Source organism: Phyllopteryx taeniolatus, chromosome 6 (genome assembly GCF_024500385.1).
Source record: "Phyllopteryx taeniolatus isolate TA_2022b chromosome 6, UOR_Ptae_1.2, whole genome shotgun sequence".
NCBI classification, from domain to species: domain Eukaryota; kingdom Metazoa; phylum Chordata; class Actinopteri; order Syngnathiformes; family Syngnathidae; genus Phyllopteryx; species Phyllopteryx taeniolatus.
The window spans coordinates 32,970,272-32,996,245 of record NC_084507.1 but is presented as its reverse complement, the minus strand read 5'-3'; the positions used below and the strand labels follow the sequence as shown (position 1 = coordinate 32,996,245).

The following is a 25,974-nucleotide window of genomic DNA, read 5'->3' as shown; positions in this document are numbered from 1 at the left end:
GCAGTGGTGCCTTGATGTATGACTTTTCCGTGGTTAGACTTGATATTTTTTTTTGCTTTCATTTGCGAGTGCAGACTTCAGCAATGGCCGCTGTTTGGTGGCAGTGAACTCATAAGCAGCACTTTGGCAAATCGTGAGCAATTGTCCAAAAAAAGCTTTGTTGCTATCCTCGGCTGAAGTTTACTCGAAAACTAAATAGAAAACCAAGACAATCACACACCGCTAGCTTAATGCTGACACTAATAGCATCTATATTGTTGTGCTTTAACTCCTGAAGCAATGGCTTGAACACAAACGGCGCAGCAACATGTACACCGCCAATCTAACACCACTACTAGTACTCGCAGTCATATATTCTTTATCCTCTCCAAAGAACTAGTATTAGTGCCGTACTGATGAGCTCAGAGAGGCATGAAGGTGTTGTTATGACTTGAGTTCAAGGAAGGACACGCCCCGCAGCAATATGATTGGCTGCTGCATCCAGTCAACCATACTGCAGCTGGGCTCGTCGTGGGACTGATATGCTTCAATGAACAGTATCTCGTCTGTCTGTTCAGGCGCACCAGAAGGAGCAAGTGTGACCAAATTCTATGTACTGATGTCATTTGTGTATGTTTTTATTAAGTGCAACATTGTAGAGTGCTAGTTTTCTTTCATTAAAAAAACCAAAAAGTTGAGGGTTTTTTTGTTTGGTCATGGAACGAATGAATTCAACTCGACTGTCATTGAGATTTTGAGAAAATACTAACGTGAGCCTCTATCCACTTTTCCAACCGTCTTCATGTTGTCGTTTCCAGAATGCAGCTTTAAAAGAACAAAAAACAACAACAACAACAATAGACCTGTACCTTCTTCGCACGTCTGCCTGTGGGTCATCTATTGGCTCCTCCTCTTCCTGCTGACACACAAAATGTCGCAATCATGTTTGTTAGCGTTCAGCAGAGGGTACCATCAAGTTCAACATTCTGAGACATACTTTGTGGTGTTTGAGGGTGTTGAGGTCTTGGTTCAGGTCACTGAGGCGTTCGTGGACGTGCCTGAGGAGCAGTTTCATCTTGTTGCTGACCACATGAACTTTCTCCTCGGCTTGCACGCAATCCTCATGGTCCCGGCCCGCCTCCAGGAGGAGCTGCGTGCCGACGGCGTGAAGCGACGCCACAGCCTCCTGGCGCTCCTGCAGTCCCTCCTGCAACCCCTGAGGGGGCGACGCAGAGCTCACTTAAAGCGACACGTCGTACGAGATCCCCAAGTGGCGCGCCGCGTTCTTACCTGCAGCTCATCCCGTTGCTCCAGCAGGGCGGCGTAAGAGGGTGACAGGCGCCGCTCGCTTATCTCGCTTAGTTTTTGCTCAACTTGAGCGAGCCACAAAAGCAACGAATGCAGCGACTCGTGGAACTCCTGAGAGAAAAAAAAAAACATCAAATGCAAACCAACAACAACAACAAGACGTGCAAGTCGTTTTACTCCACCTGACACTGCATGAGCGCGGCGTGAAGCCCCGCCTCCCAGCGCTCCAGAGCGCCGCAGGCTCGCATCCAGCTGTGATTAGCCGAGCTAAGCCCCACTTTCAGCTCCTTTAGCTGCTCGCTGTCGTCGTCGCGACCGGCGAGCAGGAAGTGACGACTGGCCAGGTTGACCGAGATCATCGAGCGCTTGTGCAGGCAGAATGCCCGCTGCATCTCCTGGGAAAAAGAAAATGACAAATCGGCACAAGAGTAGAGAATGCGAATAGAGTTTGGCGAATTCCAGTCTGGCTTTTTGATGACTTCTTTTCAACAGTGGCGTCCTCCTCGGTCGTCTCCCATGAAGTCCACTTTGGCTCAAACAATGACGAATGGTGCGATCTGACACTGATGCACCTTGACCTTGGAGTTCACCTTGAAATTTCTTCCGAGGTCGTTCTGGGTTGTTTTTTTTTACCATTGATTCTCCTCCTGCGCCCACATCACGTGGATGTTCAATTTTGAAATAATATGTACAACTGTAGTCACAGGAACATCAAGCTGCTTGGAGATGGTCTTGTAGCCTTTAGCTTTAATGTGCTTGTGGAGAATTTTCTTTCTAACCTCCTGAGACAACTCTCTCCTTTGTTTCCTCCTGTCCATGTTCAGTGTTGTACACACCATTGCTGTGTCCAAAATCACTCACTGGGCTGTGACCACTATATCGTGCACGTGGTGACAGCCCATGTCACCAAACAGCACAGTGATGACTTGTCAGCCTTTAAATAGGCCTATTGACTGATTCCAAGTCTGAAGACACATGCGATGCTAATTAGAGGACACACCCTGTTTGAACATGTTCCAATTATGGTCAAATTATTTTCAATCTGTTCTCGGGGTACCATCATTTCTGTCCAGGCCTGTTTCATGTGTTGTTGTTTTTTTAAATCATTCTGTTGAACCACAATTCAAAAGCAATGTCTGATTTTCATTGGTTTATTTTCATTTTTCCGTTTCATTGTTTTCTAACTTTTGTCAGATTCCAGATATTTCTGTGACCACTGTGGGTTTTTCTTTCATTAACAGAGGCATACCAACAATTTTATCCAGGTGTGTAAATGAGACTCAAAGCAGCTCCTTCGCCAGTGCAGATATATATGTAAAATCTAAAAGTTAAAAATATACAATATTTACTACAAATATTAAAATAATAATGCAAGAAGATAAAGAAAAGAATCGCGGTCTCAGTCATAGTATCGCATTGTAGTTTTCCAGACACACAGACACAGACAGACAGTCTGAACTCAACTTTAAACTCATTAAAAAAAAAACCTTCCCAAAACCCATCGACACTCATTTGAAACTCAGCCTGAACCTGATTTAATCTAATTTAAAACCCTGTCTAAACCTGAACAAAACTCATTTGAAACTCACTCTAAACCTGATTCAATCTCATTCAAAACCCAGTCTACACCTGATCGGAACACATTTAAAACTTTCTGGACCGATGGAAACTCATTTAAAACTCAGTTTGAACCCAATCGAAACTAACGCAATGTAAACTCATTTAAAACTGAATGTGGGGCCGTTGAATGTTGGGACTATGACAGGAAAAGCTCAGGAGTTGATTGACATGATGATTAGGAGAAAGGTTGATATATTGTGTGTCCAGGAGAGCACGTGGAAAGTCAGTAAGGCTAGAAGTTTAGGGGCAATGTTCAAATTATTTGACCATGGTGTAGATGGGAAGATAAATGGAGTAGGGTTTTTTTTTTTTTTTAAAGGAAGAGTTAGCTAAGAATGTCTTGGAGGTGAAAAGAGTGTCAGATCAAGTGATGAGGCTGAAACTTGAACTTGAGGGTGTTATGTATGCCCCACAGGTAGGATGGGACCTAGAGGTGAAAGAGAAATTCTGGCAGAAGCTAGATGAAGTAGTTGTGAGCATCCCAAACAGAGAGAGAGTCGTGATTGGTGCAAATTGGAATGGACATGTTGGTGAAGGAAACAGGGGTGATGAAGAAGTGATGGGTGAGTTCAGCATCCAGGAAAGGAACTTGGAGGGACAGATGGTGGTAGACTTTACAACAAGGATGGCAATGGCTGTAGCGAACACTTTTTTCCAGAATAGGCAGAAACATAGGATAACCTACAAGAGCGGTGGTAGAAGCACGCAGCTGGATTACGTCTTGTGCAGACGAAGGCTTTCACGTGTCTCGCACTCAGGAGAGGCTTCCGTCGGGCCACTCTGCCATAAAGCCTCGACTGGTGGAGGGCTGCAGCGATGGTTGACTTTCTAGAACTTTCTCCAATCTCCCGACTGCATCTCTGGAGCTCCGCCACAGTGATCTTTGAGTTCTTGTTTACCTCTCTCACCAAGACTCTTCTCCCCGATTGCTCAGTTTGGCCGGACGGCCGGCTCTAGGAAGGGTTCTGGTCGTCCTAAGCGTCTTCCATTTAAGGATTATGAAGGCCACTGTGCTCTTAGGAACCTTAAGCGCAGCAGAAATTTTTTTGTAACCTTGGCCAGATCTGTGCCTTGCCACAATTCTGTCTCTGAGCTCTTCAGGCAGTTCCTTTGACCTCATAATTCTCATTTGCTCTGGCACTGAGAGCTGTAAGGTCTAATATAGACAGGTGTGCGGCTTTCCTAATCAAGTCCAATCAGTATAATATAAAACAGCTGGACTCCAATGAAGGTGAAGAACCATCTCAAGGATGATCAGAAGAAATGGACAGTACCTGAGTTAAATATATGAGTGTCACAGCAAAGGGTCTGAATTCTTACGGCTGTGTGATATTTCAGTTTTTCTTTTTTAATAAATCCTAAAATCGCATGTTAAATAGCAAAGGCAGTAGTCCAAACCTGATTTAATCCCATTCAAGACTGTATAAACCTGATTGAAACCCTTTCAAATGTAGCCTAACTGATTTAACAAAAAGAATCAACTGAAACCCCAAACCAGAGGAGAAATTCCTAGACAAGAAGATGGAGACAACCTTGAGCGTCCTGACGTTGTCTTCAAAGTGTCTGACGCCGGTGGAGGGCGGGATCGTCTGCAGCGCCTCCAGATCGGGGAGCTTCCTGTTCAGCCAGGAAGTGACGTCACTGAGGTCAGTGCTGAACTGGTGCCATTGCTGCGGGTTCTGATGGACCTCCGTCTCCTGCTGGACCTTCTGGGCCTGCACTACCTCCCAGCGCTCGATCACACCTACACACACCACCAACAAGGCCATGAAGATTATTACCATGAGTCGATTTCATCACTCAGTAGGCATTTTTATTCAGTGGACCTGGATAGGTCCGAAAAGTCGACTAAAAATCCTATTGTAGTGATAAGGGAGTCGGAATGAGTGAATGATCATTCACCCATCTAATCACCCGAAACATTAAATACGCATTTTTATACGGACTACATAGTTGACTCAAGGGCTGAAATCGAACACTCCCTAATCACAATACTGGGAATTTATATATAGTCATCATTAGAATGGAAAACAGTTTTGTAACACTGCTTGCCTGCAACCAGCAGAGGTGCAGAGGACTTCATTTCATAAGCTTTGCTTCTGCCCTTTTATATTTAACCTGTATTTTGTTTGTTTGTTTGTTTGCCATTTGCAAATCTGCCTTTTTTTAAATTTGGTTTAAATACATGTTCAACTACCACATGGGCCACCATTTATTGGATAAAGAGTGATTCCCAACAACGCTTGGCTCTTACCCGTTCCCGTGTGTTTAGGCGTGGTGCCACTGGTCAAACCCGGTAGATTCGCTCGAAGCGGACCTTCCACTTTCTGCTCGTCGTCAAGGAGCAACTTGACTCGCTTGACGTCATCGATGCTTCCGCTGCACTCGGACATCAGCTTCACCTGGTCACATGACCGCACGTCAATAACACCAAAAGTCATCTTCTCGGATGCGACGCTTCCTTACGTAGCCCTGCTGGTGGATTGAAGTACTGCAGACATGTCGGCTAAGCGCCGTCCTCAGCGGGGAGGCAGGACGATGCCAGCTTGGCGTGTCACTCGCGGACTTCACTGTGGAAAAAACCTGTTATGGTCTATTCGGGGGTTCTGGACAGGAGGATCTTTCGGGAAGTAGCCAGATTTAGGAGGAGCATTGTGGTTTTTGTACTGGCTGTGGAACAGTGGACTTACAACCTCAGGTATAGAATTTGGTCCACATTGCCGGCGGTAAGTCAGATTCGTTTCCAGTAAGCGTTGGACTCTGCCAAGGATGTCCTTTGTCACAGTTCTGCATGTAACCTTTATGGGCAGCATTTCTAGACGCTACCAAGGCACTGAAAGGTTACGGTTTGATGGCCTCAGTATTTGTCTCTTGCTTTTTACAGATAATGTGGTTCCGTTGGCTTCATAAAGCCACTGGAGCGGTTTGTAGGCAAGGGTGAAGTGGCTGGGATGGGAATCAGCATCTCCAAATCTGAGGCCATAGTACTCAGTCGCAAAAGGGTGGAGGGCTGACTCTGGGTCAGCAATGAGATTCTGCCCTATGTGGAGGAGTTCAAGTATCTTGGGGTCTAGCTTACTAGTGAGGGAAGAATGGAATGGAAGATCGACAGGTGGATCTGTGCTGAGTCGAAAGGCAAAGCTCTCAATTTACCAGTTGATCTACATTCCTACCCTCACCTACGGTCACGAGTTGTGTATCGTGACCGAAATAACAAGATGGCGGATACAAGCGGTCAAAATGAGTTTCCTCCGCAGGGTGAGATAGGGTTTGAAGCTCGGTCATACGGGAGGGGGCTCAGAGTCGAGCCGCTGCTCCTCCGCATTTAGAGGCGCCAGATGAGGTGGCTCAGGTTCAGGCATCTGATTAGGATGCCCACTGGACGCCTCCCTAGTGAGGTGATCCGGACACCTCACACCGAGGGGAGTCGACGGGGACGACACAGGACAACCCCGGATAAGTGGAAGAAAGAGTTTGTTTATCTGGTTGGTTGGATGGTTGGATGGATGAATGGATGAGAGTGAAAATTTGCCAGAGCAATAAAGACTCAAATACAGATAACAGAAAAATCGAACTACAGTGCCGTGAAAAAGTAATGGCCCCCTTCTCAAATTCTTACATTTTTGCATAGTTTCCCCACTTTAAGAACAAAAAATAACCCAAGTGAACTTAAAATGCTGTTTTTAAATGGTGATTTGATCATTTATTAAGAACAAAAAAACTATTCAAAGTTACCTGCCCCTATGTGAAAAGGTAATGGCCCCCTAAACCTAAGAACTGGTAGGGCCATCCTCAGCAGCATAGAAGTGGCAATGAATCTTTCACATCTCTGTGGAGATATTTTGGCCCACTCTTCCTTGCAGAATTGCTTGAGTTCATCAAAAATGGAGGGTTTTCGAGCATGAACGGCCTCTTGAAGGTCATGCCATTGCATTTCAATTGGATTCAAGTCTGGACTTTGACTAGGCCACTCCAAAACCTTCATTTCGTTTTTTTCAAGCCGTTCAGAAGTTGACTTGCTGGTGTGTTTGTGTTTTTGATCGTTATCCTGCTGCAGAACCCAAGTGGGCTTCAGCTTGAACATTCTCCTTCAGGATTTTCTGTTAAAGAGCAGAATTCATGGTTCCATCAATCAGAGCAAGTTGTCCAGGTCCTGAAGGAGAAAGCAGCCCAAGGCCATCACACTACCACCACCATGTTTGACTGTTGCTAGGATGTTCTTTTTCTGAAATGCTGTGCTACATTGGATGAAACGAGACACACACCTTCCAAAAAGCTCAACTTTAGTCGTTAGTGCGTATAATATTCTCCCAAAAGTCTTGGGAATCATTCAGATGTTTTTTTTGGTTTTTTTTGCAAAAGAAAGATGAGCCTTTGTTGTTTTTGGTCAGCAGTGATTTTGGCCTTGGAAACCATTTCTGCCCAGTCTTTTCCTTATTGTTGTGTCATGAACACTGACCTCAACTGAGGCAAGGGAGGCCTGCAGTTCTTGTTGTCCTGAGTTCCTTTGTGGCCTCCTGGATGAGTCATTCTTTTGGGGTAATCTTTGTAGGCCAGCCACACCCTCGGAAGGTTCACTACTGTTCTATAATTTCTCCATTTGAGGTTAATGGCTCTCCCTATGGGTCACTGGAATCCTAAAGATTTAGAAATGGCTTTTATAACCCTTTCAAGACTGACAGATGTCAATTACTTTATTTCCCGACTGTTCTGGAATTCTTTTTTAAGATCTTTTGTCCGACTTGATTTTGTCAAACAGATTCTGTTGTGTGATTTCTTGATTGAACAGGTCTTGAGGTAATCATCAGGCTTGGGTATGATCCAAAATAATGTGATCAGCCACAATTAATTCATGATTTAACTTTAATTTAAATTTATTTTTTTCACACAGGGCAAGGTAACTGAACAGGTTTTTTCCTTTATAAATGAAATCACCGTTTAAAAACAGCATTTCAGTACACCTGTGTTATATTTGTCTGATATTTACATTTGTTTAATTATGTGAAACAAAGTGGGGAAATATACAAAAATGTCAGAATATAAGAGAAGGGGGCCAATACCTTTTCATGGCACTGTAAAAAGATAAGAGACACAAAGTATTTGTATTTGTTTACTTCCCCCCATTGATGTTACCTGACAGGGTGCTGAAGAATGCGACGTCCTCGGTGTCCTCGTCGTCTTCTTGTGATGAGGACCCTCCCACGTCCACCGTGTGGTCCCACTCCAGCGGGATGGAGTCCACGCTGACGGGCGTCTCTCTTCCAGAATGTTCCAGAGGCGGCACCAGGAGCTGGCACGAGGTCTGGCGTTCGGCGCCGTCCTTCTTGAATGAGTCCCTCCACGAAGACACCGCGCCGCTCGCTTTGGCAGGGTTCTCCTGGTCAGACAGTTCCTCCTCCAGCACCTCAACCTACAGGAAGCCGGACGTTAGAATTGGAGATTTCGCACGAGTTCTTGAAGTTGTCTGCGAACTGGGTGATGAAGTGGGTTAGGTTACTGACTGGGCGGCGGCAGACAAGCCGATGATGAAAACGTGCCACACGGCCAAACACTTCCTGGCAATACGAGTGCAGTTCCTCCAGCTCTTCCTCGATGAGCGCCGCGTCCAGAGGAGCGCTCTTCTGAATCAGGTTCTCGCCAAACACGATGAGGGCGTCGATCTTGTTGGCATTGAGCGTAATCTCATGCTGGAAGGCCTATGCGACGAACAAGAAGAAGGTTAGTTTTGTCAGGTGTCGCTTGAGGCCAGGTCGGGGTCGGCGAACCCGCAGTACCTTCATCTGCCTCATTTTGTCCTCCATGTCGCTCTCGGAGAAGTGCTCCACGTCGGTGAGCTGCAGGTCCATCTCAGTCAGCCACATTAGGATTCCCTCGCGAGTGCCCTCAAAATCTTCTCTCTGCGACGTGAAGTGCTGAACAACAACAACATTAACATCAGCATCGACAAGATCGGTCTGTGTTGATTCTCAAGTCAATGTGGCCGTGATAGCTCGCAACGACAGAATCGAGGTAAATAAGACTCTTCTTGTTTGTTGAACACGTGAATCAAAGCCTTCTGCTTCTTCAGTTCTACAACCCAAATGGAGTTGGGACATTGTGTTAAACATAAATAAAAACAGAATACAATGATTTGCAAATCATGTTCAACCTATATTTAATTGAATACAGTACAAAGACAAGATATTTCATGTTCAAACTGATAAACTTGATTGTTTTTAGCAAATAATCACAAACTTAGAATTTTATGCCTGCAACATGTTCCAAAAAAGCTGGGACAGGTGGCAAAAAAGACTGAGAAAGTTGAGGAATGCTCATCAAACACCTGTTTGGAACATCCCACAGGTGAACAGGCTCATTGGGAACAGGTGGGTGCTATGATTGGGTATAAAAGGAGCTTCCCTGAATCGCTCAGTCATTCACAAGCAAAGATGGGGCGAGGTTCACCTTTGTGAACAAGTGCGTGAGAAAATAGTCCAACAGTTTAAGGACAATGTTCCTCAACGTACAATTGCAAGGAATTGAGAGATTTCAACATCTACGGTCCATAATATCATCAAAAGGTGCTGAGAATCTGGAGAAATCACTGCACGTAAGCGGTGAGGCCGAAAACCAACATTGAATGACCTTCGATCCCTCAGGCGGCACTCCATCAAAAACCGACATCAATGTGTAAAGGATATCGCCACATGGGCTCAGGAACACTTCAGAAAACCAATGTCAGTAAATGCAGTTTGGCGCTCCATCCGTGAGTGCAACTTGAAACTCTACTATGCAAAGCAAAACCCAATTATCAACAACACCCAGAAACGCCGCCGGCTTCTCTGGGTCTGAGCTCATCTAAGATGGACTGATGGAAAGTGAAAAAGTGTTCTGTGGTCCAACGAGTCCACATTTCAAATTGTTTTCGGAAATTGTGGACGTCGTGTCCTCCGGGCCAAAGGGGAAAAGAACCATTCGGACTGTTATGGACGCAAAGTTCAAAAGCCAGCATCTGTGATGGTATGGGGCTGTGTTAGTGCCAATGGCATGGGTCACTTACACATCTGTGAAGGCACCATTAATGCGGAAAGGTACATACAGGTTTTGGAGAAACATATGCTGCCATCCAAGCAACGTCTTTTTCATTGTCTTATTTCTGCAAGACAATGCCAAACCACATTCTGCACGTGTTACAACAGCGTGGCTTCGTAATAAAAGAGTGCGGTGGGAAAGAATTCCACCTACAAAGCTTCAAAAATTAGCGTCCTCAGTTCCCAAACGTTTATTGAATGTTGTTAACAGAAAAGGTGATGTAACACAGTGGTAAACATGACCCTGTCCCTGTTGTTGACCAATACTGGCCACTTATGCCAGAGTAGCATCTGCCTCATTTGCACACTGACTGAGGAGTATCTGCAACATTTGCACAATCAACATTGTCCCAGATTATCCCACTACTCATCACTTTAAACTGCATACACTCCCTGAAGTCTCGGCGCCCTTTGCACAATGGTCATTGCACCGGACTATTGGGAGATTAGTCATTCTAACTTTGCTAGAGGACTCTGCATCTTTTTGCAGAATTGTCAAAAAAATAAATAATGTACCGGCATTACCAGATAACTAGCAACCCTTTATTGCTCAGTGACTGTTTTTCTCAATGTCAAGTGTTCTCTGTCAATTGACTGTTTGTTGTCACACTAGAGCGGCTCCAACTACCGGAGACAAATTCCTTGTGTGTTTTTTGGACATACTTGGCAAATAAAGATGATTCTGATTCAATTAAATATAGGTTGAACATGATTTGGAAATCATTGTATTGTTTTTATTTATGTTTAACAAAACGTCCCAACTTCTTTGGAATTGGGGTTGTAAATTTCAGCTGCGGAGTCTCCTTTTACTCTCTGGTGGCTGGGGTGCTGGCATTGGGTCCCTGCCTCACCGGGTGGCCAGTTGTCAGGACGCCTCGGTAGGGCCGGCAGACCGCCCTGGGTCCCTCCTGCGCTCGGGTGGACCCCTGGGCCCGATCCTGGCCCTCGATTGACTGGGTGGGGTCCTCAGCCTCCGCGGTGAGGGCACAGCAATTACAGGACGCTTCTGTCAGTCTTTGTGCATGTAAAACGGTGTCAAAAATAGTTGCTGCGCGTAGAATGCTGCGGAGATCATCTCTCGTGATTGGTCCGTTTTAGTCACATGCTGTGATGATGTAATCAGCGTTCCTCCCGGTTCCACATAGCAGCTACGCCGCCGCCTTCTCGATCGATTTTGCAGCATAATTAAACGTATCATCTGGTCATCTAGGTCCATTTGTTCAAGCAGACTGTTCCACGGTCACCATTGTTGTTGCTTTGTTCCTTGTTACGGAAAGGAAAGGAAAAATGGCTACCGGAAATGGCCACAAAATGAAGAGGAAGCTCCACCCTGTGGCGTCCCAGCCAATACCAGCCGTAGCGACACCCCCGACTTGGAGGAGAACTGCAGCACACTTTCAAAACAGCGCGTGTGGGTTGCGCTCGAGTATAAAGGCATACTGCGTGTGGGATAGCCGCAGTGACGTCGGCGCGGTCGCCGTCCGCACGAGTATTAAGAAGCCTTAACTCATGAATATGCGAATTGCTCGTGTATCCCCTCACTCATACTCTCGTCCTGTAGAGTTTTATAATTTACATAGTCAATCCCACCAGACTTCAGTTTTACATTCGGGTTCACGACTCTTGTCCTGCATATGCTTCTTCCCCTGTCCTTGTCCTGTTCCAGCTTGTCCTGTCCTTCCCTCACAGGGGGTGGCACTACAGCCCCATGTAACACTATTTAATGTTTCATTGTTGTTGATAATGGAATGACTTACTTTTCTCATCCTGTTTACAATTAGTGCTTTTTCTTTCTTTGTTTCTCTCTCCCCTCTAGAAACTTTGTTCTGTTCGACTCTGATTCTCAATAAACTTCAATTTTAATACTAAGAAACAACAGCGGAAGCTTAAAAACTCCACTGGGACAGTAAAACTGTTCCGGCATAAAAGGGATACAGATCCTCCATTCTGCTTGACCTAACAGCCAAACAGGACAAAAAAAAACAAAAACACTGCTGGTGTGAAAGAAGCCATCTAAATCCAACTCGAAAGCGAGGAAGAGGAGCTTTACGCCATCAGTTATCGTCAGTCATACCATCGGCAAAGTGGACACTAACGAGCTTTATTGCTACCAGGCTAGAGAATGATCGGTTGGTATGCCATTCGCTCATTCCCCAGCCACACCTGGCAGCAACAATAACAATCCTCACCAGAGGCATAAATAGGGGAACGCCACGTGCAATATTTAGAAGATATTTCGATGAATAGGACACTGGCCAAATTAACGTGCATGGCTTCATTGGTAGTAATGAATTAGTTGAGCGGCGAAATGTGACAAAAAGATATTAAAAAAATACACCTTAATTTGTTGCCCTTTAAGAGCAACATTTTTGATCAAACGGGCGGATCCATCTCGGCTGCTAATCACGGAAGTGACGTCACACGTTGCAAAACGCTAACACACGTTTGACAACGAAGAGGAGACAACAAACAATGACACACTGTATAGCAAAGTTTTGGACAAAAATAACCCGTCATAGTTTGCCACAAAAAGGATATTAACGTAGACCTCCGGGCAAGGACAAGCAAGCCTGTGTGTGTTGAAAGATTTCACACGCAAGGATTATAAAAATTGAATAGAAACTAAAATGGGGCAGGCCACCTGGCTGAGATTAAAACCCAATGGCGTGCCAAGTGTTTTTAACAAGCCAGAGGTGGGAGCTGATCAAGCTAAGGAAGAGCCTGTAGCGACAATTTCTGCTCTTAGCGACTGTTGCCAATCACGTGTGCAACATCCAGGAGAAGTGAGAACCGAATGACGACGAAGGGAGGCGTGGTAGCGAAGGCCACACTCACAATTACACTCCACACACTGAATTCATGTGACTAAATCTTGGCAGAATACTGAACGGCGACCGATTGTATCGCATCCTGCTGGGATTAGCGAGAGATGAGGCCACCGGGATTAGTTTAGCAAACATGTAGCCGGATCCTTCATGTGGAAACGCTCTTTTGTCTACCTGATCTCTTCATCCCTCCATGCGAAGCTAGGCTCAATGTCACAGCGTTGAGGGCGCCGCTGGTCGGACACCCGCAAGGCACGGACGCGACTTTTCTCTCGATGCCGACGGATGTCGGACATTTGGAGATTCAAAAGGTCACCCCCGCCCCCTAAAAAAAAGTCTTCTTGGGTTACAAGCGGTCGACACAAATACGGACGTGGAGGCGACCGCTCCATCTGCTCACCTGAAACTGTTTGTTACTTTTGCTCCCCAAAAAAAGGCAATGGAGTGTTTCGTGGTATCAGTAAAAAAAAGTGAGTCTAATGCAGGGGTGTCAAACTGGTCTTTGTCATCGTAGTTATGGTTTCCCTCAGAGGGGCCGTTATAAAAGTGAACCATGGCTTGCTGTGGCTCAGGTAGAGCGGGTCATCCGGTGACCGAAGCGTCGTTGGTTCGAATTCCGGCTCCCAATGTCTGCACGTCGAGGTGTCCTTGGGCAAGACACTGAACCCTAATATGCTCCCTGTGGGCCTGGCAGCGCCCTGCATGGCATTGGTGTCTGAATGCGTCTGTGAATGGGTAAATGTGAGGCTTTGTAAAGCGCTTTGGGCACTGTGATGGTGTAGAGAAAGCGCAGTCCGTTTACCATTTAAATGCATGATTGCCTCATATGAATGCATACAGTATACTCAAGAAAAAACTATTTTGAAATCAGACACCACTAAAAACCTGTTCAACTATTACTCCATCTATTTTAAGAGGGAGATTGGTAACAAAAACTGCTTGCAATAGCTCAGTGTTATTAAAAGAGAAGACAATTTGCATTTTGGGAATTTTAGCAAGAAATATTAAGTCAAAGCACATGATTTGCTTTTTTGGGTCACATAAAGGAGACGGCGGGCCGGATCTGGCTCCGGGCCTCATGTTTGACACTTGTAATGTAATAAAAGCTGTTTTTATTGGTGCTCGAGTTTAGCATACTGACAGTCGGCAGGGTCTGACGTTAAGCCTTTCGGGCCTCCGTGAGTCACGTTGTGGTCAGAGCCTGTACTGGTCCCATATATCCAGGATGTAATACGTAAAGTTTTAGTAGTCATTATTTCTTATTTCGTGTCTTCATAATGTATTATTTAAGCCACATTAAGAAATTATTGGTACACTTGCTTTCATGGCAATGACGCAGTACTAACCTCACTAAAATCAAGGCATTGCAACTGCACAAGTTAAGAATTCTTAAAATAATAAATCAATTACAAAATTCTGAAAATATTTACTTAGCAATGACATTCCAACAATGCTTTATCTAGTGTCTTGATGTTGTGTACACTATGTATAACTAGGGCTGCTCCGATCAGGCAATCCGGCATCGATAATCCTGACCGAGATGTGCAGATCACTGCTGATACGATCATATAGATTCGCTGTACATTTTCCAATTGATTACGGTGAGTGCTATTGACTATATGATCTGACATGTTTGCTTGTGCTCGCTTCGCAGCTCTTGGGTGCCTGCGCAGTGTGAAGGGGGGAGGGGACGCTACACCAGGGCCGAGTGATTCAGGGATCGAGAGTGAGAGAGATAAATGCGACTTTGTTTCAGCAATACCCCTCACTACAAAGATTGCCTGCTTAATTTGTCTGTTGTTTTCATTTCACTCATTATTACACAGTCATGTGCAAAAGGTTTTACTAACTTCATGTAGTTAACAAATCTATCATTCTATCTATCGAGCTGCCTGTCTGTCTAAACCCTATTTATACAGTATAGCGCTTTTCGGTCACGACGCACAGCTCGACTCCAATATACTTGAACTCCTCCACTTGGGGCAGGATCTCATCCCCGACCTGGAGAAGGCATGCCGCCCTTTTCCGACTGAGGACCATGGTCTCAGATTTGGAGTGCTGATTCCCATCCCAGCCGCTTCACACTTGGCTGTGAACTGCTCCAGTGAGAGTTGGAGGTCACGGCTTGATGAAGCCAACAGAACCACATCATCTGCAAAAAGCAGAGATCCAATACTGAAGCCACCAAACCGGACCCCCTCTACGCCTCGGCTGCGCCTAGAAATTCTGTCCATAAAAGTTATGAACAGAATCGGTGACAAAGGGCAGCCTTGGTGGAGTCCAACCCTCATCAGGAATGAGTCCGATTTACTGCCAGATACGCGGATCAAACTCTGACTCCGGGAGTTCGGTACCTCATACTCCCGAAGCACCCCCCCCCCCACAGGACTCCCCGAGGGACACGGTCCAATGCCTTCTCCAAGTCCACAAAACACATGTAGACTGGTTGGGCGAACTCCCATGCACCCTTGAAGACCCTGCCGAGGGTGTAGAGCTGGTCCACTGTTCTACGGCCAGGACGAAAACCACACTGCTCCACCTGAATCTGAGATTCGACTTCCCGACGGACCCTCCTCTCCAGCACCCCTGAATAGACCTTACCAGGGAGGCTGAGGAGTGTGATCCCCCTGTAGTTGGAACACACCCTCCAGTCCCCCTTCTTAAAAAGGGGTACCACCACCCCAGTCTGCCAATCCAGAGGCGCTGTCCCCGATATCCATGCGATGTTGCAGAGGCGTGTCAACCAGGACAGCCCCACAACATTCAGAGCCTTTAGGAACTCCGGGGCGAATCTCATCCACCCCCGGGGCCTTGCAACCAAGGAGCAACCCCAGAGATAGGAGAGCCCACCTCAGAGAACCCAGACTCTGCTTCCTCATGGGAAGGCGTGTCGGTGGAATTGAGGAGGTCTTTGAAGTATTCTCGCCACCGACTCATAACGTCCCGAGTCGAGGTCATCAGTGCCCCATCCCCACTATACACAGTGTTGATGGTGCACTGTTTCCCCCTCCTGAGACGCCGGATGTAGACCAGAATTTCCTCGAAGCCGTACGGAAGTCTTTCTCCATGGCCTCACCGAACTCCTCCCATACCCAAGTTTTTGCTTCAGCGACCACCAAAGCTGCATTCCGCTTGGCCAGCCGGTACCCATCAGCTGCCTCTGGAGTCCCACAGGCCAAAAAGGATAGGACTCCGTCTTCAGCTTGACAGCATCCCTCACTGTTGGTTTCCACCAACGGGTTCGGGGATTCCCGCCACGACAGGCACTGACCACCTTACGGCCACAGCTCCGGTCGGCCGCCTCACCAATGGAGGCGCGGAACATGGTCCACTCGGACTCCATGTCCCCCGGAACATGAGCAAAGTTCTGTCGGAGGTGGGAGTTGAAACTGCTTCTGACAGGAGATTCTTCCAGACATTCCCAGCAAACCCTCACAATACGTCTGGGCCTACCACGTCGGACCGGAATCTTCCCCCACCATTCGAGACAACTCACCACCAGTTGGTGATCAGTTGACAGCTCCCCCCCTCTTCACCCGAGTGTCCAAGACGGCCGCAAGTCCGATGACACGACCACAAAGTCGATCACCGAACTGCGACATAGGGTGTCCTGGTGCCAAGTGCACACGTGGACAAACCTTATGCTTGAACATAAGCTCATAACGCATTGTCCATAACGAACAGACTTGGATGGTTTGGACACGTCCAGAGGAGAGAGAGTGAGTATATTGGTAGAAGGATGATGAGGATGGTGCTGCCAGGCAAGAGAGCTAGAGGAAGACCAAAGAGAAGGTTGATGGATGTCGTGAGGGAAGACATGATGGCAGTTGGTGTTCGAGAGGAGGATGCAGGAGATAGGCTTACATGGAAAAGGATGACACGCTGTGGCGACCCCTAACGGGACAAGCCGAAAGGAAAAGAAGAAGAAGGTTGAAGAGGTGTGAAGGACAGAAAAGAAAAAGACAGAAGACTCGTCTGCTTACAACGAATTCTTAACATCTGAGTCTCTTCCCCAAAGGATTGTCTCACACCTTTGGGAAAATGGACACTGACGAGCTGTTTGCAAATGACTGGCCGTTAAGCAACACGGCAAAACCGATCATTCACCAGCCACACCCGTCAATACAAAACAACAACAAAAACACATGAGGGCGTCGCTGCCTCACGTTGGCGTCTGGATACATGTAGTGCGAATGTTTCGCGTAAAACTCCTCACCTTGAGTCGTCGCAGAACGGCGGCCACTCGTCTCCGGAGGCCATCCCATCGCCGGTTGCCCCGGTCGACCCTCAGGCGGAGGTCGCCGGCGGCGTCTGTCCGGTTCTCGCGGGCCAGCCGGCGGTACTGCTTGTTGACCAGCTCCATCTGGGTCAAACGCTCGTGCACCTGGCGCTGGAAGGCCTGACGGAAACAGCAAAACGGCCGGGACGTCAGGCGGACGCTGTGTTTCGGTCGGTTTGCTTTCATACCGGCCCCCTCGAAGCCAGGTACGCAGGCTTCGGTTTTCAGCCCCACTCCTCTCTTTTGATCAAGGTCAGCATAGGCCCCGATGTCGGATATCTCCAAGGATGATCCCCAGTGATTATCCTGAGGTGTGAGGTGAACGTGGCCACCATCTTTGTGGAATTTTCTCCAAATAATCATGGAATGAGCACCTCAAAAATCCTCCAGAAGAAAGAAATTCAGGATTGATGACTGAAGTGCACGACCTATTCTACTGTTCTGCTCAGGAATAATGTGTCGTTTGCGTTATTAAGCTGGGTTTTTTGGGCAAGTGACGTCGTTTGAAAGGTCACGCTAATTTTAACACGTCTACTTGGAAAACGCATCGTAATTTCGGTCTGTACGAGCTTATTGGTGGATAGTTTTTAACTGAAACTTGTCAGCCAATCAGAGAAGGGCTTCCCCGGGTAGCCGATGAAACGAAGGTGTCAAAGAGACATTGAGAAATCATCACGTTCTACTCAAGGTGTTTTGTTTTGGGGGTTTTTTAACCAGAACTTCTCTAGGTGATATCACACAAAAATGTTCACCCCAAAAGGCAATGTATTTTTCCTACACAAAAAATCTTTTCAAACTTCTTTGTGCGTGCTAATCAGGTTGAAGTGCCTGTTCCAACCAGACTTTGCATATTGACTGACTGTCATTTTGGAGAAATCTTGCCACGTTGCTGTTCAAAGTCTTTTGAACCCTCCCCAATCTGCTTGGAAAACAGTCGAGCCGACAATCGTACCTAAGCGATGTTCTTGTTCTACATCGGCTTGTACTGCTGCTGCGACAAACTAGCGTGGCCCAATGGTTAAGATCTTCACCTGCCACCGTGGGGGAACTAGGTTCAAGACCCCGACTGGACCATCTGCCAACATCCCTCGGAATAACGGCTGTGGCGTCCTTGAGCAAGACACTGATACCCTGAAATACTCCCTGGGTGCTTCAGCTGCCCCCTGCTCCAGTGTGTTCCACTAACATGTGTATGTGTTCACTGTGATGGGTAAAATGCAGAGAACACATTTTGTGTGCGTGCATGCATGTTCATGACAATAAAAGGGGAGCCTTCTTCTTCTTCTTCCACACCCACCACTACCTTTTCTTCTTCTTTGTAAATTCAGCTCGTCCGGATGCCCTGTAGCACCATGCTGCCTCTCACAGATCAGTCTTGGTACTATGCCAGGTGACTTGTGATTGGATGGCACTGCTGTTGTAAATCTGTAGTTCACCACACACTAGAGGAGCAGTGACACCACTTTTGATTGTCACGTGTGGGGTCTTTCTTAAGATGTGAAAAATTGTTGCGTGTACCAGGCTCAAGTTGTTTTGATGGAACTCTTAATTGGTTCCCCCTTGCCGTGGTTAATTTGTTCAGGTGTAAACACAGCAAACCAATTCTGGTGCCCAACAAACCACAACCAAGAAACATCTTTACTTCCACAAACAGTTTATCGCGATCATAGAAGGTCCACAAATGACAACAACGGCGTTCAGAAGTTCACCTCAAATTTCTTGAGCTCCTCCTTGGCACTGGTGTAGAGGACGTCGGCAGAGTCGGGATTGGCCGCCGTCAGCTCGGCCACCTTCAGCCAGTCCTCGAAGCGAGCCAAGTCGTCCAGGAACTTGCACCACAGACGCCACGTCTCCTCGATCCTGAAATCATCTCAAAATACTCAACGGGCTTCCACTTTGGCTAGCGACTCCTCATTGACCTACGCAGACCATCCGAGCCGTGTCGGCTCTCCTAATAACGTCTTTTGTTATTAGGAGCGACTCGGGGGGGATGCAGAAGGACGTTGAGTGTTTCAGAATAGGGCTTCACAAACATTTCCAAGGACCACGTCATAATCCTAACCCTAATCAAACTAGGGGTGCTATTAACCATTATTTTAAAAATCGATTCATCTGTCGCTTATTCTTTTGATGTATCAGTTATTTCAAATAGACATGAATTGATTATGATTCGGTTTGGTCCGTAAAATCCGTTAGAAAATTGGCAAAAATGTGGATGATTATTTTATAAAGTAAAGCAGATGTTTGCAATTGTCTTATTTTGAAAAAAACACAACAATAATCATTTTGCTTTCATGTAGGAATACTTGGACAATTCTAAGTTAAACAAGGTCTCTAAACAATCGATTCTCAAAATAGTTGTCAATTAATTTGATAATCGCTTGGCTGTCGATTAATTGTTCCATCTCTAGATGAACCCCTAACTACAACGTGCGACCCTAAATGCCATAGGCCTTATGAATGGTTCAACCTAAATATTCAAAACCTGTTTCATAGAAAGGAACCTAACCAAATATATTAAACTCAATATTTATCCATTGTTGCTGGCTGATGTGCGCAGCTTACACTAACAACACGGGTCGGCTATATTTAGCCACTTTTCCGATCGCGCTAACGACTATTTTATAAAAAAAACGACGATCGGCTTTTAATTCCCGCTAAGAAACAGACGCAATGAGCGGAATGATTTTGACATTGTTTGGCGTACGACAAGAAAGGAGCTCGCTGGGAGGTAGGCACAATGAACATTTCCCACGATGCCCATTTGTCCATTGAAAAATCATTGATCACAAATTGTTTCGTGGCGCCCCGAGCTATGGCTGGCAGACCCTCGTCCCGGGAACTGAGCTGACCTCATCCTCCTCTCCAGGGCCATGGCGCAGATGTTCCTCCAGCGTCGGTCCAGACTGCTAGCGGCCTGCAGGATGGCATCGCGTTCCGACTCGCCGCCGCAGGCGTCGGCGTCGCGCAGTAGGACGTCGCACGACCTCGCCACCGAAGCCACCGTTGCCGCGTGGTCGTCGATGTCGCGCTGCACCTCCTGGACGTCAAAGGGAGCGTTAGCGTCGTTACCGTGCGCCACAGAGGAGGACTCGATTCTGCTCTAGTCACTGTAAAGACTCAAGACTTGAGACATGATGAGCTCAATCACATACTGGAAATAGAAATGTCAAAATATTTATTTAAGGTATTGTCGTTTTACTATCAAAAAGAAATTAAATCAATTAACCTGTTTAATAAGATGCATGAACAAAAAATAAATGAATAAATCCATTTATGTGTGGCATATGTGGTTTGCAGGTCGTACTTTGCCCAGCCCCCCAACCCATGTACAAAACCTGAACTTCACAGTCCAAGAAAATTGTACAAAATAAATAAAAACCTCCCTAAAATAATGTAAAGATTTCCTCCAACAATGCAAGTCTGCTTTTTTGTGGTCAGCGGGCAGGTAGACGTGTGAGAGAGAGATGGTTGAATGGCTAGACAGACAAAGATAGAGCTGATCCACTCAAACACAATGCAGCCGTCGTTGCACCCCCTCGTTGCACCCCCTCCTGCCTCCTGCCAGCAAAGTGTGGCCCTCCCGCTGGTTGCCACGGCAACAGCTAAAGGCTTCAAGAGCTGATCCAAGCGATAATCGCGCGAGCCGTCCGTCACCCGCTAATGGACGGGCCCAAGCAGCCGAGTTTTTTTCAATGTTTTTATTTTTGTATATTTTCTGCTTTCCAGTCTGTCACATGGCTCCGCCCCCCTTCCGCAGCTTCCACCGTGGTTCCGGTCCAAAATCCCGAGCAGACGATCGCGGCAGATTAGATTATTAGATCATTCATTTCGAAGCATCTGTGACCGAATATTTGCCGTTTGCCTCGTGATGAACTTCTACTGTTTGAAAAATATTTCTTTGCTCTACAAATGTTTCTCTTCCATTCTGTTAACGATGACATCATGTCAATCGGGCTCTCCTGTGAGGATAAAAAAGGTCACCTTGTTCCTGACGCTTAGCTGTGAGAGACTGCATCTGGGGAGGGGGCGCCAGTCGCATAAGGCAGAAGATAACTGCCTATTCACATTTCCGTATTTGACCTCACTCGAGAAAAATAATAGTTGCCGCCAACCTGCTGCTATTCCAACTGTCAGCTTGCATGCCAGTTTCCGGAAAATCGGAGGTCCTTTTTCTCAAAGTGCTCGTCCTGTCTTTCGTCTACTGGAGGCTTCACATTTTTCCTGTGACATCTGGAAACCTAAAATCATTTTCACAAGAGTTGCTAGCTCAGCACTCAGGTTTTTTCATTCAGATTTGTAATCTCTCAATTAAAAACAGTCAAGAAATGTTCTTTAGTTCAGCATTTAATGTTATCTTCGTTGCCATTGGGGCCGAGTCTCGTTGAGGACCTCACGATTCAATTCCTTTTCGATTATTTAGGTTGGTTTTCGATTCGATATTGAGTGAAACATTTGCATGAGAATAACTTATTTGTTCATATCGAGTAAAAATGTATAAACAATTAAAATGTTAAGTGAATCTAAACTTAAATATTTCTTACCAATTTCAGCCAAAGCGCCCCCCCCCCTCCCCACCGGCCAGGACATAAAACTGATTCAGAGGATTTGAATAAATATTGAATCCGGTATATGCGCATTCGGCAAATCAGGTCAAAGCACTTCCGCCTCGTTCGGGAGAAAACATCTACAATGTCTTTTTTTTTTTTTTTTTTTTTTAACATAACGCCACCGAAGAGCCACCGAAGATGACAACAGACGGTGTTCGGGCTTCGTTCCTGTTTACATGCATGATATCATATTTGTATGAAAAAACAAAAACAAAAAAAGATATACATGTATTTAACTTTGTGCGAAGACACCACCCAAGTTCGACTTCAAATAATCCTGTCACCGTTTAAAGTTATGTTAGACAGACATACACAGGAAGTCCGCGATTCCGTGCTCCGCCTTGGTCACGTGACATTCCGCATATAACGGATTGGGGAACGTAAAGTTGCGACGCGTCGGCCATTGACACGTGTCGACAATGGAGGAATGAAGGAAGGAATGCCCTGCATTGTCTGCAACGCAGTTCTTTACTATGACAAATATTACTGAGACCAAAGTTATCGATTGAATTCATTCACTCAAACCATCTAAGGCAAAGGATGTTTTTGGAATGGACACGAACATGCTCAAAGATCGAGGTTCAACTCTTGCTCCTCCTATTGCCTCAATCATTCATCTTTCAATTTCATCTGGTCACTTTCCAAAGGCCTGGAAATCTGCTATTGTTACCCCTGTCTTTAAATCCGGTGACTCAACTTCTCTGAATAACTACCGACCTATAAGCATTCTTCCGGCCATTTCCAAAGTTGCAGAAAAATGGGTGTCAGAGCAGATTGTCCATTATTTAAACAGCAGCTTCCCCTCTCTCCACGCTATGCAGTTTGGTTTCAGATCCAAGCATTCCACTGAAATGGCTACATGCCTCCTCATTGAGAAAATAAAATCTTCTCTCGACAAGGGTGGAGTTGTAGGGGCGGTGTTCTTGGACCTCAGGAAAGCTTTCGATACAGTAAATCACTCTGTTCTTCTTACCAAGCTCTCAAAATTTAACTTCTCTCGCAAAGCTGTGAGCTGGATTGAATCATATCTGCAGGATCGAACACAATCTGTATCAGTTAACAACTGCAGATCAGTCTCTTAGGCTAACCTCTGGAGTCCCTCAGGGATCAATATTAGGCCCCCTTTTATTTAGTCTTTATATCAACGATTTGCCCACTGTTTGTTCTGAAGCAGAGTGCGTAATGTATGCAGACGACACAGTTTTCTTTGTTCATGGTCGCTCCAAAGATACAGTTGCTGCTAAACTCACTAATACAATGTCCTGTGTCACAACTTGGTTGCAGGAGTGCTGTCTACAGCTAAACGTTTCTAAAACTGTAGGCATGTATTTCACTAAAACAAATAGAGTATCACCTGACACCGACATACTTGTTAATGGAGAAAAAAATGCAAATTGTCAGCCAATACAAATATCTTGGGTTAATAATAGATTCACAGCTTTCCTTTAAAGCCCATATTGACAAATTGTGTAAAAATATTAAATTAAACCTCGCAAATTTTCGTGCAATTCGAAATGAAATGTCAACTGAAGCCGCAAAAAATGTACTTGCATTCAATGATTCTTAGTCACTTTAACTATTGCATAACCAGTTGGTCCCAGGCTGGTCAGAATGCAAAAAACCATTGGAAGTTTTGTACAAACAAGTCATTAAAGTGAAAAACCAAGGCACTATCATCACTGTGCAATTTGAAAAAAATACAGTCTTTTAAACTGGGACAGTCTTCACATATTTGCAGATTTCAATTTGATGTATAAAGTACTGCACGATTTGGCCCCAGCTAACTCTGGCTGAGTTCATCAGCCAAAGAAACGGCTCCGAGCGTGTCACTCGAGGCGACCGTCTCATTCCTCTGCGCAGGAGCACTTTCACGAAGTGAGTGGTGAGTGGAAGGAGGTTCAACTGCTTACAACATACAAGACAAGGCCTTCACAAAAAAACGCAAAATGTGGCTAGTTAACACCTATAGCTGCCAACACTAAAAGACAAGTATGTTATGATGGGTTTTTTTTTTTTTGTTATGATCAAATGATTTGTGGTTTTATTCTCTCTTAATAGTATAGTAAGTCTTTGATGATGTATCCTGTATGATATTGTCTTGTAGATGTATTTGACTGCTTTTTTACATCGTGGCCAGGGGACTACAGACGAAAACTAGCCTTCTGGCTAATTCAGGCTTTTTTAACCATGTGTATTTCATGTGTTTTATGGCATTTCAAATAAACTGATTACAAAAAAAAAAAAAATAATCAGAAGTGGAGAGAATGAATGAGCGATCGCTAGTGATCGTTAGCGTGCGACCGACCTGCTGCCGCTCCAGCTTGTGGTGAATGTCGTCGGCGTGGCAGACGTGGTAGACGGGCGGCTGGGCCAGTTGGGCCTCCACGCGTGCCAACCACGTGCGCAGCTCGTTCATGTCGTTGTCCAGCTGCTGCACCGTTGCCAGCGTCTCCTTCAGCTTCCGCACCCTCCGAGGCACAAACACACAAAGGCGTCAGATTCCGCATTCCTTACTTTTCGCGGGACGGAATGTTCGGCGCTCCCGCTCGGTCGCCAGTGTCCTTTTAAACCAGCCCCATCAAGTATACGGCCCGTCAGCGGCTCTAATCTGGCCTGTGGGGGATCGAAAACTCACGAACTGCAATTTGTCAATTAAAGTAGCTGTTGTTGCTCAGTTTGTCCACCAGAGGGCGCACAGACGAAGATTTAAATGAGCACTTCTCACTTAGATGACATTCTGACATTGGCTGCTACTCAGGATTTGATACACTTGTCGCACTGTTTATTAAATGGGAAATAATCCCAAACTGGCTGGCGCTTATTTCCACGTAAGTCAGCACTAACAGTCCGTGTGGAAAAATAATTACTGAAAAACAGACAATAATCTGCGACACAAGAATGATCAAATAAATCTGTCATGCAGTGAAGCTGCAAAAAAGTGAACCACGATATAGTGAGGGACAACAGTAGCTCCAAAATATTGTGATTTTAAATTAAAAAAAAAAAAATATTTGGAATAATAATATTTTCTGTGGCGGCACGGGGGACGACTGGTTAGCACATCTGCCTCACCGTTCTGAGGACCGGGGTTCAAATCCCGGCCCCGCCTGTGTGGAGTTTGCATGTTCTCCCTGTGCCCGCGTGGGTTTTCACCGGGCACGCTGGTTTCCTCCCACATCCCAAAAACATGCACGCTAGGTCGATTGAAGACTCTAAATTGCCCGTAGGTGTGACTGTGTGCACGAATGGGTTTTTTTTTTGTATGTACCCTGCGATTGGCTGGCGACCATTTCAGGGTGTAGCCCGCCTCTCGCCCGAAGGTTGCTGGGATAGGCTCTAGCACACCCACGACCCTTGTGAGGGTAAAGCGATACATAAAATGGATGGATGGATGAATATTTTCTGTGATTGTTTTTCAGCCCGAAACCAACAAAAAATGTTTCCACTGGAGAGCGCCAAAGTTTGCGTTGGTGACAAGAAGGCAGAAGACAACATTTGTGATAGACACGATCGACCGAAGAGACGAACACGACGCGATGATTAGCGACTGACCCGAGTCAGCCGACGTAGAATCCAACGAGACGCCAAAGAGAAAATGAGCGAGCCGGCGGGCGAGCGAGAGGCTCTGCATCGGGGGCCGTTGTGCCACTCGTTACTGTGGCAGGACTCAAAAGCGGAACATTGTGAGCGGGCAGGAAACTTCCATCTGCCACTTTTGCGTTCATTACAAGCTGCACACACGGCGAGGTCGTGAAAAGCCCCCCGTGGTGTGGGGGCCAAGGGGGGTAGGCTTTCAACATTTCAGCGCGTCAAAAATCAGTAGCTGCCGGCCGGACGGACGGCAGCGGCCTTTGTTTGCTTTTTGGGGGGACAAAAGGCGAGCGTTAGTGCATCTAATCCTACCGACTGCGCAGAAAACAAAGAACATACGAGCTTGCATTACAACAAGAATAATATTCAATCAAATATTCAAATGTGACATTTGAGTGAGTTTCTTCTTTTGAAATGGCTTCTATGGAAGATGCAAGTAGAGCTATGATTAGAGTTTTATATTTGATATCATGATGATTGTAAGCAGCTTGTGGAAACTCTGCTAGCTAACATTTATCCGCGAAGCTTCAATTAGCTTTTAACCCTTTCAGCAAATCCCACAATGCATTTGGGAAGAGTTCGGACGGCTCCATGTGGGACCCTTGAATGCTGTTTTGACATATTTCTATCTATTATTTATCTAGGGCTGTAACCAACCATTATTTGAATCATAATGTGTCAATTATTTTTGG

General features: G+C 45.9%; 1 protein-coding gene across 9 annotated transcripts in view; it reads right to left on the bottom strand.

Moving 5' to 3' along the window:
- Positions 1–25,974, bottom strand: part of syne2b (spectrin repeat containing, nuclear envelope 2b) — a 141,173-nt gene that overhangs the window by 1,800 nt on the left and 113,399 nt on the right. For 6 of the 9 annotated variants that reach the window (XM_061776600.1, XM_061776596.1, XM_061776593.1 and 3 more), the window contains 14 exons: positions 23,997–24,159; positions 19,934–20,121; positions 18,791–18,941; positions 17,019–17,201; positions 8,682–8,819; positions 8,409–8,603; positions 8,041–8,317; positions 5,374–5,477; positions 5,162–5,309; positions 4,440–4,651; positions 1,470–1,682; positions 1,270–1,398; positions 977–1,195; positions 849–898 (listed from right to left, as the gene is read on the bottom strand). In XM_061776600.1, the coding sequence (XP_061632584.1) occupies positions 849–898; positions 977–1,195; positions 1,270–1,398; positions 1,470–1,682; positions 4,440–4,651; positions 5,162–5,309; positions 5,374–5,477; positions 8,041–8,317; positions 8,409–8,603; positions 8,682–8,819; positions 17,019–17,201; positions 18,791–18,941; positions 19,934–20,121; positions 23,997–24,159 (2,370 nt within the window). The other 3 variants (XM_061776594.1, XR_009788971.1, XR_009788972.1) reach the window with 3 other exon arrangements.